The sequence below is a fragment of the Phocoena phocoena genome, chromosome 3 (genome assembly GCF_963924675.1).
Source record: "Phocoena phocoena chromosome 3, mPhoPho1.1, whole genome shotgun sequence".
In the NCBI taxonomy this organism is placed as follows: domain Eukaryota; kingdom Metazoa; phylum Chordata; class Mammalia; order Artiodactyla; family Phocoenidae; genus Phocoena; species Phocoena phocoena.
Window position 1 is genome coordinate 155,202,784 of NC_089221.1, and position 16,325 is coordinate 155,219,108.

A 16,325-nucleotide genomic window follows, 5' to 3' on the forward strand; every position below is an offset into this window, starting at 1 on the left:
ATTTGCATTCAAGTTTAAGCAGTTTAGTGACTTGAGAAAAGCTGGGATTATCCTGGTCTAGGTTAAGAGCCCTGTTTTGATAAGTAATTTCATTCTAAAGTGCCCAGAATCCTTTATTGCTAAATATCAGGAGACAGAAAGAATCTAATTAGTGCTCCCTGAAATGAGAGGGGTGATTAGCAAACACTAAAGAGATCAGGTGTAATCACGGTTACCTACAGAGAGATCACTACCTCTACATTTGCAGATTCAGAAAAAAACCCGAAATCTTGACTAAATCTCTAAAACTCTGACATCGTAAAAGAAATAAGAATTACAGTTGATCTTCATTACTCCTGGATTCTGTATTTGCAATTTGCCCACTCCTTCAAATTTATGTGTAATTCCCAAATCAATTCTTACAACGATTTCACAGTCATTCACAAATATGCGCAGAGTAGTAAAAATTGGAGCTGCTCAAGTTTCCAGCTGAGGTCCAACAAGGCAACACTCTTTCTTCTTGTTGCAGCTCTCACAATGTAAACAAGTATCTTTTTCACTATTTAGTGCCAGAGTTTTTGCATTTTTGTGCTTTCTAAGTGATTCTGATGTATAAAATGGCCCTCAATTGTAGTGCTGAATGCAAGGCTGTGTGATGTACCTTAGATAAAGCGTCCTTCAGGCACAAGTTACAGGGCTGCTGGCCATGAGTTTAATTTTAATGAGTGACAATATACATTAAACAAGGTGTCTTTAAATAGAAACACACAAAACAGCTTAAGTATTGATCAGCTGACAAAAACGTTACCACCAGAGGTTCATAGGAACCTAACTCTTTATTTTCTCTGGGAGTAATGGTTCAGTATTTGCTAACTCAGGTAGTTATACAGAACATAACTACAGCGAATAATGAGAATCAACTATAATTGGAAAAGGTGGTAATTTGAATTTTTCTCCAGTCACAACTCCTGATGAAGTTCAAGACTAGGATTTCAGGCTCCTAGCAAGGGAAACTGCAACCTCACAAAAGGAAGACTCTGTTGTAAGATTTGGAAAGAAACTAGATTAAATTACACAAAGGGTGCTAAGGAAAACATCTGGCAGATTAAATACAGCAATAATGCTTAGTTTAAAAATAGCAGCGTTGACATGGGAGGAAATGAACTTAATGCACCAAGTGTTAAGTTCATATGAGTTAACAAATGGAAGTTTCGATCGATAAAGGAAAACACAATTACAAAGGTACATACACATCCGTTGAACTGTGGTGGGAAGGAATTCATGTCCTCATAGCAACAGAGATACAGCTTGTTCAAATTAAACAGATCTAATAAGTAAAAGAAGATTATACCTGAAGGTAATAAGCCTAGAACCTAAGAATGGAAAGACTAAGGCCAAATATTAGGAAGAAGACAAAAAGTGAGAGAAAGGGGAGAATGTTAGTTCAAAATAAAATGACCACCACAGTGTGATGTAGAAAAGAATGACACATTCAAAGTCAGGGGACTTACATTTTACAGTTCTGTGCTCTACCACTAAGTAGCTCTACCACTTAATAACTGCCCTTAAGAAAAGAAGATGTTTAGGGGCTTCCCTGGTGGCGCAGTGGTTGAGAGTCCACCTGCTGATGCAGGGGACACGGGTTCGTGCTCCGGTCCGGGAGGATCCCACATGCCGTGGAGCGGCTGGGCCCGTGAGCCATGGCTGCTGAGCCTGTGTGCCCAAAGCCTGTGCTCCGCGGTGGGAGAGGCCACAGCGGTGAGAGGCCCGCGTACCACAAAAAAAAAGAAAAAGAAAAGGAGATATCTTTTTGCAAAGCTGAGTCACTAACATCTAAACTAGTTAATCTCCTTACACTTTTCTTAAAAACATAACTTTTTTAGATGAACATGCTTATTAAATAATACAGCACCATTAAAAAAAAATTCTATCACCCAGCATAACTACCATTATATCACATTCATATTGTTAATATAAAAAATAAATAGGAATCAAAATGGACTGAACTATACATGCTTCTTTAATTTGATTTAATAAAAGGAAAAATGAAAAACTAATGGAACTATATAGACCTTCAAACTTTTGCTACAAAAGATTTTCTAAAATCCCTCTACGGTTAAGAGAAATTCTAAAAAACATTAGAGTCTTTATAGTTTTAACTGCATGCTTCACTTTTAAACTTGACTCCCTATAATAAAACAGAAAGAGATCATTGTTTTACATTTCTTCCCAACAAGTCATTACATTACTTCTGTCAAAATTACAAATGCATATACCATTTGACCTACAAATATATCAGGAGAAATACAAAATAACCTACAAGGTTATTCACTACAACACTGTTTGTCACAGACTGACCATCAGTACTGTACCACGGAAATAAATTACAGTACACATGTGATAGAACATTATGGAGCTAAAAACATATAGGAAAGCTATCTATATACTTATTTAGAAATCGCTCTAAAACATGTTACATTAAAAAAAAGAGCACAGTGCAGAAATATGTGTATAAAATACTACCTTTTGAATTAAAAATAAGGTATGGAATAAGAATCTATTTTGTATATGCACAGAAGGATTCCAAAGGGATGCAAAAGAAATTAATAAAGCTGTATGTGAATGGCCACATGCCTGTGCATGCTAGGAGGTATAACAGGGGGATGAGAGACTTCCACTGTATACTTTTTTACATTCTCAAATGTCCCCTCTTCCTAAGATGTGGTTAACTCTGCCTTCCTCTGACTAACATCATTAACTCAGGAGTCAGCTATTCTAAGGATGCTTTCCATGATTTCCCGTTTAAGACAATCTTAAAGATGATAAATGGTTCAAGCTTTCTCCCCTGTATTTATCATGGTTTGATAATTACCTTATTGTGGGAATTTCCTCCTATAGCCTGCTGGACTCCTGAAATCTTATATCCCATCAGAAGTTTCAGAATAAATGAATGAATGAGTGACATGTAAGTGATTCCAATGAGTTAACGATGGCCTCAGAGCCACCATTCAGTATCTGTTGCCTCTACTTGGGTTTCCCTCCTCCCCTGTTTACCCACCCCCACTATGAACTTCCATATAGCAGACACCAGGGTTGTCCAGGGGGTGGGCAGATGCACAAGCTGATAACATAACTAAAGCTACCTGACTCTGGAGCTACACTTCTCACATTACCAAAACAGAGCCAAATATAATATTTAATTTTTCAAAAAAATCAGAAGTATTTGATCCAGAATTTGAGAGACATGGTCTATCACTCTCCTATGGAAAAACAGTAAGTGTGAATACAGATTACTTTCATGATAACTCAAGCTTTCAAAATGTTGGAAAATGTCACAAAGTAGAAAAGACTAGTATGCAGCCTACAGCCAGGGCACCTGATTCAAAGATCATTTAATGACCAAGGAGTCCAGACCCAAGCCCCTATTTCCTGGAAGGTTCCTGGATGTGGCTCTAGTTAGTACATTCTCCTTGCCCTACACTGCTACTTCAAGAGCCTGGAACAAGTAGTTGTTCTGGAATACAGATGTATCTCAAAACTAGAAACCAGTGTTGCCCCCATACAATGAAAAAGCAATAAGACCACCACCAAATGAAGAATCTGAGAGTTGTTTGGTATCTGCAGATTCTTTAAGCAGAATTTTCAAATCTGTGCACATTTGGATTTCAGTTTCCTATAACAAGAGAGTAATTTGTTGTTGACCAATCATCCCACTGGGGGAAAGAAAAACTAGGTAAAAATAGAGGAAGCTCCCCCCCGCCCCAAAATGAGCTCAAAAGCAATGGAGGACTACAGAGGCAGCAAAGATGTGAGAGACAAAGAACCTGGAGGAAAGGGAAGCAAACAGAAGTAATGAGCGAGACACATCCCACCACATTACTTCTGGAAGAATATGTTGAATCACAAGCAGCAGAAGCAAGAAGATGAGGTGAAAGCTGGGGCTGAAAGACTGAGTTGTTGAGCACAACTTTAAGTCCTCTTACACATTTGGGAAGACAAAATGGGAACTGAAGAACCACCAAGATTCCAGTTAACCATCAAGATTCCAGTTGGCATCTACAAATGGAATAGGGGTGACCCTGCAGTAAGCCAACTCTTACAACCACTGAACACCAGGCTTAAATGAGATGAATGAATCCCTGATTAGATTAGGGTCACCCACCCATTCCTATCACAACTGCCTGACAAACAAAGAAGCAAATTCACTCCTAAGAAAGAGAATACCATCCAGACTATCAAATTATTCTACCAATTCATATATAATTGCTAGTATTTAATAAAAATTACCAGACCAAGGGAGTGAAAAACAGAAGAAAAAGAGAAACAACAAAACAGAACCCCTAGGAGATTCAGATACTGGAGTTACCAAACACAATTTTTTTTTTTAATTGATAGACTTACATTTTCAGCAAGATAGAGTAATATGGACTGCATTTACCCTCCCAACTAAAACAACGAATCAACCGGACAAATATATGAAAAATTGAGTTTCAGACACTGGACACCAGGCAGCACAGGACAGTGATCGTTGATACATGGGGAACAAACAAGGTGAGCACTTAAGACTGTTCCAGTTTACTGCTACAGTTTCCAGAGAGTAATGCAGGGAGACAGAAACCAGGTGGAGCCTGGCGATATTATGTAAGTTGAGGAGATAAAGCTGGGAGTCCAAAGATGCCAAGGTGGCTATAGTTCACAGGGCAGAGGGCCAGAAAGGAGAGACTAAACAGATAGAAAGCTCTGGAGATCTGAAGAGAATACTCCCACCCACCCACCCTAAACAGATAGAAAGCTCTGGAGATCTGAAGAGAATACTCCCACCCACCCAGCCACTTTATCACAACTGGGAGGAATTTAGTGCAATTCAGTAATGAGTGCAAAGTGTCCACAGTAAGTCTGAAAGTAGTCTGGGCCCCAGAGATTCTCCAAACTGACCAGCCAAGGCCCCACACTGAGAAAAAAAAGCTCCAAAAATGGAAATAAAATTAAATAGGATAGGTATAAAAAGAGATGAAGGGAAAAAAAGGTCCAGATAAAAATGAGAGAAGGGAACAGAACCAGAATGTTTCAGAAAACCATTTCCCACATTGTGAACACTCTGCAAACAAACAAACAAAACACAGAAGAGGGAGCTCGGAAGTTAGAAAAAGTATCCTGAATCACAACTAGAAGTTCAGAAAAACTAAATTTAAATAAAAATGAACAACAGATCAAATCCCATAAAAGTAGTTATATATTTTTAAAAGATAGTATAAGAAAAAAGAGTGTAAGGACTAGAATAACTCCCTATAGACAACAAAAACATAACACAAACACACCCCAAAAACTATCACCTACAATTTCAAAATGAGCTGAAAGGTATTAAGAAGTGATAAAGCAATAAAAGAACATAAATCAGATTTAGAAAAACTCAGTAAAGGAAAACTAAACTACAAAGAACTTAATAATGCATAACCACACAAGAGAACACTTTTAGAAAAGAGAAAAGTTTTTTTAAATCACAAAGGAAAAAATAAAAAAGGATTAAAAAACCAATCACTTTCTTATATACCAGAGATAAACAAATGGAATTTGACATTAAAAACACAATACCATTAGCACCTCCCAAAATGAAATATTTAGTTATAAATCTAACAAAATATGCACATGCTCTATATGAGGAAAACTGTAAAACTCTGATGAAAGCTATCAAAGAACTAAATAAATGTAAAGATATTCCATGTTCCTGAACAGGAAGACTCAACTTTGTCAAAATGTCAGCTCTTCTCAACTTATCTATAGATTCAATGCCATCTCAACTAAATGCCCAGCAAATTATTTTGGGGATACTGACAAACTAATTCTAAAGTTTATATAGAAAGGAAAAAGATACAGAATAGCCAACACAAAATTGAAGGAGAGAACAAAATTTGGATGCTGTCTGACTTCAAGACTTACCATAAAGTTACAGTAATCAAGGCTGTCGTATTGGCAAAAGAACACATGAATAGATCCATGAAACAGAGCCCAGAAATAGACCCACATAAATACAATCAACTGATCTTTTGACAAATGAGCAAAGGCAATGCCATGGAGAAAACTCATTTCAACAAATGGTGCTGGAACAACCAGACATCCACAAGCCAAAAAAAAGAAAAAACTAACCTTACACTCTTCATAAAAATTAACTCAAAATAGATCATACAACTAAACATAAAACACAAAACCATAAAACTCCTAGAAGATAACACAAGAGAAAATCTACATGATTTGAGTTTGCAATGACTTTACAAACACCACCAAAAGCACAATCTGTGAAAGAAATAATTAGTAAACTGGACTTTATTAAAATTAATAACTTCTGCTCTATGAAAGACACTGTTAAGAGAATGAGAAGACAAGTCACAGACTGGGAGAAAACACTTGCAAAGACATAGCTGATAAGGAACTGTTATCTAATTTATACAAAGAACTCTTAAAACAAGAAAACAAACAACCCAATTAAAAAATGGGCAAAAGACCTGAACAGACACTTGCCCAAAGAAGATATGTACACAGTAAATAAGCATATGAAAAGATGGTCTTAGTCATATGTCACCAGGGAAATAAAATAACGAGATACCACTACACATACCCATTAGAATGGGCAAAATCCAGAACAATAACAACATCAAATGCTGGAGAGGATGTACAGCAATAGGAATTCTCATTCATTGCTAGTGGAAATGCAAAACGATACAGCCATTTTGGAAGACAGTTTGGCAGGGTTTTTTTTACAAAATTAAACATATTCTCACCATATGATCCAGCAATCGTGCTCCTTGGCATTTACCCAGGAGTTGAAAACTTACATCCACACAAAAACCTGCATGTGGACATTTATAGCAGCTTTATTCATAATTGCTGAAACTTGGAAGTAACCAAGATATCCTTCAGTAGATGAATGGATAAACTGTGATACATCTAGACAATGGAATATTACTTAGCACTAAAAAGAAATGAACTATCAAGCCATGAAAAGACATGGAGGAACCTAAACTCACATTACTAAGTCAAAGAACCCAATCTAAAAAGTCTACATACTGTTTGATTCCAAGGATGTGGCATTCTGGAAAAGGCAAAACTATGGAAACAGTAAAAAGATCAGTGGTTGCCAGGGGTTCAGGGGGAGCAAAGTAGGAAAGAACAGGCAGAGCACAGAGGATTTTCAGGGCAGTGAAACTATTCTGTATGATATGACAATGGTGGATACGTGTCATTTATACATTTGTCTAAACCCCAAAATGTACAACACCAAGAGCGAATCCTAATGTAAACTATGAACTTTGGGTGATAATGACGTGTCAATGTAGGTTCATGGATTGTAACAGATGCACCACTCTGGTGGGGGATGTTGACAGTGGAGGGGTCATGCACTGTACTTTATGTCAAAGGTGCCTGTAAACCGAAAACTGCTCTAAAAAATAGTCTAGTAAAAAAAAAAATTAAAAATCAGCAGTTGCCAGGGGCTGAAAGTGGGGAGAGGGTCTGCCTACAATGGAGCAGGGGGAAGTTTTCTGGGGGGGAATGAAACCATTCTATATTGTAATTGTGATGGTGGTTACACGACTGCCTGTCTGTACTTGTAAAAGAATGGTACAACAGTAAGGGACTGAACTTACTGTACTTTTAAAAAATTTTTTAATTTATTTTTTATTTTTTTGCGGTATGCGGGCCTCTCACCGCTGTGGCCTCCCCCATCGCGGAGCACAGGCTCCGGATGTGCAGGCCCAGCGGCCACGCCTCACGGGATCCTCCCGGACCAGGGCACGAACCCACGTCCCCTGCATCGGCAGGCGGACTCTCAACCACTGCGCCACCAGGGAAGCCCTGTACTTTATTTTTAAAAGTGATTCTGAGACAAATATGGAAATACTCAAATTCAGAGAATAAATCTCTCAGAAAGAAAAATTAAAGCAAGGGATCAGAACAAATACTAAAATTATAATCCAAGGAAACTTTCCTGAAATTAAAAGAGAAAAAATTGAAACTACACACTGAAAGAGTATATTATACCTGAGAATATCAAGGCAGAACAACCTGTACCAAAATATATTCAAGTAAAATTACTTATTTTAAGGGGAAAAAATCCTTTGGGCAAATCACTAATAATGAAAAAAAAATCAGACTGTCATCAAGCCTACAGCAAAACTGGGGTAACATATTTAAGACACTTAAGGAAAGAATTCACATTTCCTTAATCCCAAGGAATTTCATTAAACCAAACTGACTCTCAAATATAAACTCTCAAATGAGTTTCTTGCAAGTTTCTTGATAACAACTTGCAAGAAACTCAGAATATTGTTCCCATGAGCCCTTTCTAAGGAAACATCTACAGAACAAGCTTCCAGAAAACCAAAATGATTAGGAAACAAATGAACTGGTAGGAGGTACTGAATATATAGTTACTTGCAAAACTAATTCTAAATGGGAGGGTTTATGCAAGTTAAATGGGAAAGCTGATAGTATGTAATGGCTACATACTATGACAATGTAGATTAAGTACAGCTATTTAATTGGGGGGGTGGATAAAACTCATATTACTGGCGGTATTTTTAGTTCTGTTATTGTAAGAGTATTGTGTAATATGGGATAAAGCAATTAAGTAATTATGGGATACTCAAACTCCAGCATCCCATGACCCTGAGAACTGGGACTCTCAGTATGAAAGAAGATATAGATGTAATTATAAAAAAAGGTTAATTAAAACTCCTGTTATTCTGAATTTGAGTCAAAAATAGTGTTTCTTAAGATATTTTAATTTTAAATATACAAATATATTTTATACTTTAAAGATATTTTATCATAAAAATACATATATATTTTTATCACATCTTTCATCATAAATGTATATAACCACATACATATATATCAAATTTCCTAGCACTGTCCAGTGAAAAGACCTACAACGACCAACCGAGTAGCAATAAGCACTCCTAGCAATAGATATTATGGTCTTGAAATAGCATTTCCAAGTAAAACAACCAATTCTTCCTTGGGAAAAAATGACATACTTCATGTTTGAGGCAGGAAATACAAGATGAGGCAAGAAAATCTTGCCATTTAATCTTTCCAGATAGCAAGGAAACTACCAAAGACAACTAAGGTTACGTCAAAGAACCCAGAAGTCATTTAAAGAATCTCTCCCATTTGCCAACAGCAGGACAATTTTAAGCAACAAAGTAAGAGTAATCATGACAACTCATGGTGTATGTTTGAAACCAAAATATACTCGTTAATAATGATACTTTAAAAATCTAATTGGTCACCCTCAAAGGACAATAGTTTATCCTGAAAACTAGTAAATAAAAGGAAAGAAATAAGCATTCTTTTCTGCCTTTCCTATACAAATTGTACCTTGAGTAATCAATTAGTAAATGAGGGAGTAAATCAACTATACTCCAATATAAAATAAAAATTAAATTTTAAAAAAAATGAAGGAAATTATCTCTTTACAGATGCAGCTCACATAATTAAAAAAAAGACAGAATATCGCTATTTTGCAACCCTCAAAGAATTAATGGCTCTAGGCACTGCACCGAACATCAGTAGGAAAGAAGGCCTTTTTACCTTATCTGCCCCCTGAAGTAAAAGGACAATACCACATACACAACACAACCTTCAGTCCTGTCAAGGGTCTTAAATTCTGAGTCTGATCAAGCCTCTGCATCCTGCTGCCCATATGGATGAGAAACATGTTGAAATGCATGTAGCAAAATATAGACTGTGGGGTAACAACAGGTCAAACTGCTCAGGTTCAACAGATAAGTTGTAAAGAAAAGGATGGAGGGGGAACATGTAAATTAAGACACATCAAATAAAAAAGGGGGGGACTAAACTAAAATGCTTAGGTGTACATAACTTGGTGTTAAAACTATAAGGAAACAAGTGATTACTATAAAAGTCAGGGTAACAGTTACTTTTGGGGAGCAGGGAAGGACTTATGATTGGCTGTGGTGTGGAAGGGGTTCTGGGATAAGTGAAAAACTTCTAATTCTTGACCTGTGTATTATAAGGCTTCTGGCCTTATAATAATTCACTAATATATCTGTGTGGTTTTCTTGAGGATTTTTTTTTTTTTTTTTGACTGCAGCACGCAGCTTGTTGGGGGGTGGGGGTGGGGGAAATCTTCGTTCCCCAACCAGGGACTGAACCCGGGTCCTCGGCAGTGAGAGCTCAGACTCCTAACCACTGGACAGCCAGGGAATTCCTGGTTTTCTTTATCTCTGTTTCATTTTACAATAAACAAGGTTTTCTTTAAAAAGTAAATGACTAATCGTCATTTGGCTTATCTGGTTACCTCCAAATGGCACAAGGATCTAACCACCCATCTCCCGAGAACCAGAAGAGTATATTTGATTACTGCAGGTCCAGGATTCAATGACCTCAAATCCCTGGAACTTTATATCACAGGATCTTAAGGAACTGATGCTAGAGCATATTCATGAAATAACTGTCTTAGCATGAAATGAACTCAGCCTTGAAAATTTCTACACACAGGAGTTTATGTATTAGCGATTGACTAAGACAATAAAGTGACCTTCCTGATAGTGGCTTTGTTAATTGTAAGGTCTTGTTCCACAGACCTATTCAATCAATAGTTTATCCTCCATGATACTTGGTAAAGATAAGACTTTGTTAAGAACATTACTTTAGAGGAATCTCTCCTCTTCCTTCCTATCTTGTACACAGATTTCTTCCCAAAGTTTAGAGTAAGCAGAGAACAGTGACTCAAAATTGCCAAGGAGTTCCCAACATGAGGTAGAGGGAGGAGAGAGCGAAGAATCCCCTTAACCTCAGACATACAATCTCACTGACCCAAGTGAGCACTTTCTAGATTACCTAAACTTTCTAGAAGCAAAGGACTTGTAATTCAAAAACTGCTAATACAGACTGAAAAAAAAGAAAAATATAGTTAAATACTAATGCGGGAGAAATTAAAAGGGGAAGTTGGTGACTGCCTGTGTTTCAAAGGCTCCCCTGACATAGAAAATCAAATTTGACAGGAGAGGCAAAAGAAGAGAGAAATTTCACTCTCCATGACACCATACCAGCTCTCCAAAAATCAAAGAGGGAGAAAAGGAGAGACCCATGTGGGCACCAACCTCTACTATGGCTGCAGAGGAGGGTGTTTAGGTTTACTCAATAGATTAATCAGAACTCTTAAGCTGACAAGGGAGAAATACTATCATCATTACTTCCTCTTTGCTTTCTGTATAGCACCCTTCTGCTTAGACTTGGCAGTTATATTTTGTCTATTAGTTATTTACACTGGCTTATTCCCTTCTTCTCACTCCCTAATATGCCATAAGCTTCAGAATGAAAGAGGATATGTTTTTTTCATCTATATATTTTCCATATGCCTAGTATAGCACCTGGCAAAATGTTTTACACATAGCATATACTCAGTATGTTTGCTGCATTAATTAAAAAAGAAAAATCAAGGGCAGTCAGGTGAAAGAAGAGAAAACTTGATCTGTATTATTTCAGAAGGCAAAACCAAGACAAACTAGAAGGAAAGTATGGGGAGGCCAACATGAACACAAACTTTCTTTAGCACTGGTTGCCTTGAGAAGTAATAATGTCCCTTTGCCACTTTTGAAGACTGAATTAAAGGCAGAAGGGAACTTTGAGAGCTGTTCCAATCACTTTTAAGATTTTGTTTCTGAATAAGGCTGTCCCCAGAGACTAAGACTGAAAAAGCAAATGAAGAAAATAAGGAGAAACAAATCTATCCCAGAACCTATAATAGAACCGGCATTTCCCACCTCATTGGAAACCTGTAATTTGATAATGTAAAAGCTCTATCCTACTTTATTAGAGAATTAAGTATCAGAACAAACCTTTGTACACTAGGCATTTCACATGTATTATTTTCATTCCATCCTTGATATTATTATCCCCATTTTATAAAAGGACACTGATAGTGAGAGAATAAGCAATGAATGGGTTTTGAACTTTGACACAAACCATGTTCTTTCTACTGAAACTTCCAGCTTCTAAGATAAATTAGCACTGGTAAAACATAACATTGCTTTCCTTGTGTATTAGCATTAGAAAACAATTTTCTACCGTATCTTAACTTCCATGCCATAAATTTTTGCTTGCATGTCTTACCACTTATTTCAAGCTCCACCCAATGTGATTTCTTTCCATTTGCTGCTTCCTCAGAGGACATAATTGTGTACATCCTCCGAGGGTCAGGGGGCTCATATTTTTCTTTGGGCATGCCTGTTGAATTAAGAAAAGAAACCAATCAATAGCCAGAAGAATCAAATAACTGAAAATAACATCTTTTTTAAAAGTAGACACCCATATTATATCTCTAAACACAATTTCCCACTAAAAGGAACTAGGAGCTGCTTGGAGAAATGGAGAATTTCACGTCTGAGAAATTTCATGTCTGAGGAAAAATACAAACAAGTCTGGACACTAAGAAAGATGCTGTGGCTGTGAAGGACACAGAAGCCAGCTTGAAGAGGCCCCACTGGCCACAGACATGACAACCTGAACATCAAAAGAAAGACTACATTTCAAACTGCATGAATCCAAAACTTTAACAGGAGAAAAAAAAAAAATGCAGTCACCCGAAAATTGGAAAATAAAGGGAAAGAATCAAGCATTTATCCTGCATTTCTGGCAGAAACTAGATGAGGAAATGTTCTTAACAGAATTCTAGCTAATAAATGTAAAAAGAGTTACATAATTAGAAAAAACACTATTTCACAATCTCTAATGAAAAAATGGATGACCATCAATGGTTAATAAAAGCATTAGGTGAAAAAAAATCCAATGAAAAAATTTTAAATAGATAGATCAGGCTGTAAGACCTCAACCCAAGGATCGATTTCAGTATTAGGACAACTAGACTTACATGCCAATACTATGTATGCCCTTGCCCCTTCATCCAAAAAATTAAAAGTAAAATTGAACCTGAATCAAATCAGCCTCTCTAGATCTAGTACCAGTTTACACTAAGTAAGGGAGACAGAGGAACATGTTAAAAATAACACGAGGCACAACAATGTGAATATACTTAACACTACTGAACTGTACACTTAAAATGATTATTAAGATAGTAAATTTTGTTATAATTTTACCATGATTAAAAATTTTTTTCTTAATTTTAAAATAATGCCACAAGAATACAGCCAGCCAGACACAGACCATGGAAAGTTCAACATGACAGAAGACCCAGTTTCTTCAACAAATGAATGATATGAAAAAGGGGGAGTAAGAGGAAGTTGATATTAAATGACTTAAGCGGCACAACGATCAAATGAAATGTATAGACCTTGTTTGGGTCTGATCTGACCAAATCAAGTGTAAAAAACATTTTTGAGAATTGGACAAATTTGAAGAAGAACTAAACCTAAGTTGATATTGGGACCATTGTCCATTTTGCTTGTGGTTATTTTTTAAATTCTTATTCTTATAGAAACATTCTGAAATATTCAGGTGAAATGAAATCTCACTTCCTTGCATATTCTCCCAAACTCCTTGCCCCAGTCTCACTTCACCTCATGTGTCTGGATGAGCCATAATCTGCTTTAACCAAGTCTCTACCTACTCTGGATACCTACACAGCTAAATAAAGCTGGAGAAAAACCTACCATCATGTAAATTTAAAGTAAGCCAGTCAGCAATCACTTACGTCAAACGTACTTACTGTTGAACGGGTTCAATGTTTTAGTTTTACAAGAAGAAAAGTTATGGAGATGGATGATGGCGAAGGCTGCACGACATTATGAATGTATTTAATACCATTGAATGCTACACTTAAAAATGGTTAAGATGGTAAATTTTACGTTATGTATATTTTCTACAATAAAAAAAAATGGAAAAAAGTTAAAGCAACTTTCATTATGCTATGCTGCTCCTCTAATGATGAGAAGTAGAGCTATCTTTCAAACATAGAAATGGTTTTGACCATGTAGTCAAAACACAGGAGATAAGTAATCCTAAAAAGCTTTTTGAAGAAAGTAAAAATATAAATGGTGAGACTAATCATCTGTACAAGAAACAGCACATGTTTTTGTTTTGTCAAAAACTGTTAATAAAACTGTTCTCCTACACGTTAATTTCTCCAAAACAGAAATACAGTGCCTGAAGTTTTTAGACTAATACAAAAAATACCTAACAGAGAAAGCTATACAGTCAAGAACTGTTCCTGTTCCATCTAGAGGACAATCTGGTGAAGCAAGTGCCCATTCTGAATCATATGAATATACCAGTAATAACAAAATGCTGTGTAAGGTTACCAGAGCTTGATGACAACATCCCTTAAGATTCCTTAAGATCACCCAAATGCCACTATTCTGACTAGATTTTACTTTCGACCGTGTGATCTTCACTGGCTTTTCCAAACAGAATTTAATAATGGTAAGCTGCTCTCTCCAGCTGAGGTTAGTATTTTGAGTTACTATTAATTATTAATCATTTGACTTCTTAGTGAAAGTTCAGAAGTCTGATTTACCTCTCTCATGTGAGCTTATTTAGTGTGAATCAATGTCTGGAGTTTGATCACGCTTCAGAGAATAAATACAAGTATTACTGAACTGAAATCTGAAATCCAAGCCCTAGACCGGGGGTCATTCAATCAAAGAGTCATGATTTCTGCCTAAGCGGCCAACCACTCCCTTTCTTGATTTTCATGACATATGATGTGTTGCCTTAAAATTTAAGAGACAGCTCATTACTTGAAAGCAGTGAGGAGATCTTCTTTATTTTCCAAATCCCTGACAGTGCAGATTAGGAAGTGGGGGGAAAAAAGAATATGATAGAATAAAAGAAACGGCAGCAAATTAGACAATCAAGCCCTTCTGAGGAGCCTATCTGCCCAGTGAGCAACCCCACCCATTTTTCTTGGAGTCCAACCGAACATAGTATTGGAAACTAGGTAGAGAAAAGGATATAAGAATACAAACAATTTAGGATTTTTCCCAAGGCTTGAAATCAACAAGCAGATCTTACTCTCTAAAAAATACAGTATGTCACTGCAGATTACTATCTAAAAAGAATAAAATGTTTCCAAAACAGGCTTGAAAACTGTCAAGTAGAATTAAAAGACTTTTAAAAAATAGGTAGGCCAGAGTCAGCAGGTATACAGCCCCTGACTATTCAATCTCTAATTCCTCCAGTCCAGTGCCAAACATCACTACTGATCCTGGCAGCATAAAATCTGTCCCTGATCTAGATCTCAGAGAAACGGTTTTTCAGTATCTTAGAATAATTATTTACCTTAAAGAAATACAGGACATTATTTACCAGTAGAGAAAGATATGCTTTCATTATTAAACATTTTATGAAACGGCTTAAAAAATACAAAGGGAAGGGGGGTAAGAGGGAAGACGCAGGGGGGCGCAGGGCGGGGAAGAGACCATAAGTGCAAGTCAGCCACCATTTGAGGCAGCTTTTAAACTAAGAAAATTGGTACTAAAGAGAAAGATTTAAGTCTTTATCCTTTCAGTGGGTACTGTAAATAGTCATCAAATAGCCCCAGGTGAAAACGTCTCCTATTTTACAAAAGAATAAATGAAGAATGAAAGAATTAATAAAAAAAAAACAAAAACAACATCATTTCATAATTCCTAATGAGGCTTTTTAAAACAAGGATTTATAAACTGGGTTAAAACCATTAGATGAATCATTGGCACTGGCATAATGCTAAGGTAACACCACCACCCAGATTGTTTTTTAATTATAGGGTAGAAAATGTTCAAGAGAGGAATAAACTGTTACCCCCTTCATCAATCTTCCCAACACTAATGGAGGTAGAACCAGATACTGTGGGTCTTCGGATCTGACAGAATATGAAATACACACCAACAATGTTTACATTGATTAAGAGCTAGAGGAACTAGCCAGACGACACCAAAGAAGCAACTGGAATGCAGGACTTTCTGCAGGGTAAATGGTCTGCTACCTTTAACAAGCTGGTGTCAGGACTATTCTAGACTTAAAGAGAATTAAGGAATATATAGAATGAGATGCAATGAATGGTCCCTATATAGGATCCACAAATCTGCAACAAAGGACATTCTGCGGACTGTTCGAGAAACATTTAATACCTAGTTCATATTTTGAAATATCAATGAATTATTATGAGATCATGTTATTTTGGCAATGTACAAAAATGCATTTCTTGTTAAAAGGCACTCTGAAGTTAAATAATTTATTTTAAATTGTATTGGCCAGGTTTTTTTCCAAGGGAAATGAGGCTGAGTTATAGCCAATCTTAACTGACAAGATAAAATGCTAAATTCCTCTTTTCCTTTCCTTGCTTGTTACATTTTCTCCTCCATTCTTGGTGCTTTACTTCTCTCACA

General features: G+C 36.5%; 1 protein-coding gene across 3 annotated transcripts in view; it reads right to left on the minus strand.

The window, feature by feature from the left end:
* The window catches only part of CNOT6 (CCR4-NOT transcription complex subunit 6), a 64,055-nt gene that overhangs the window by 39,244 nt on the left and 8,486 nt on the right, over nt 1-16,325 (minus strand). For 2 of the 3 annotated variants that reach the window (XM_065874060.1, XM_065874058.1), the window contains exon 1: nt 12,115-12,226. In XM_065874060.1, the coding sequence (XP_065730132.1) occupies nt 12,115-12,226 (112 nt within the window). Of the gene's footprint in view, nt 1-12,114; nt 12,229-16,325 lie in introns of those variants that run through there. The other variant, XM_065874059.1, reaches the window with a different exon arrangement.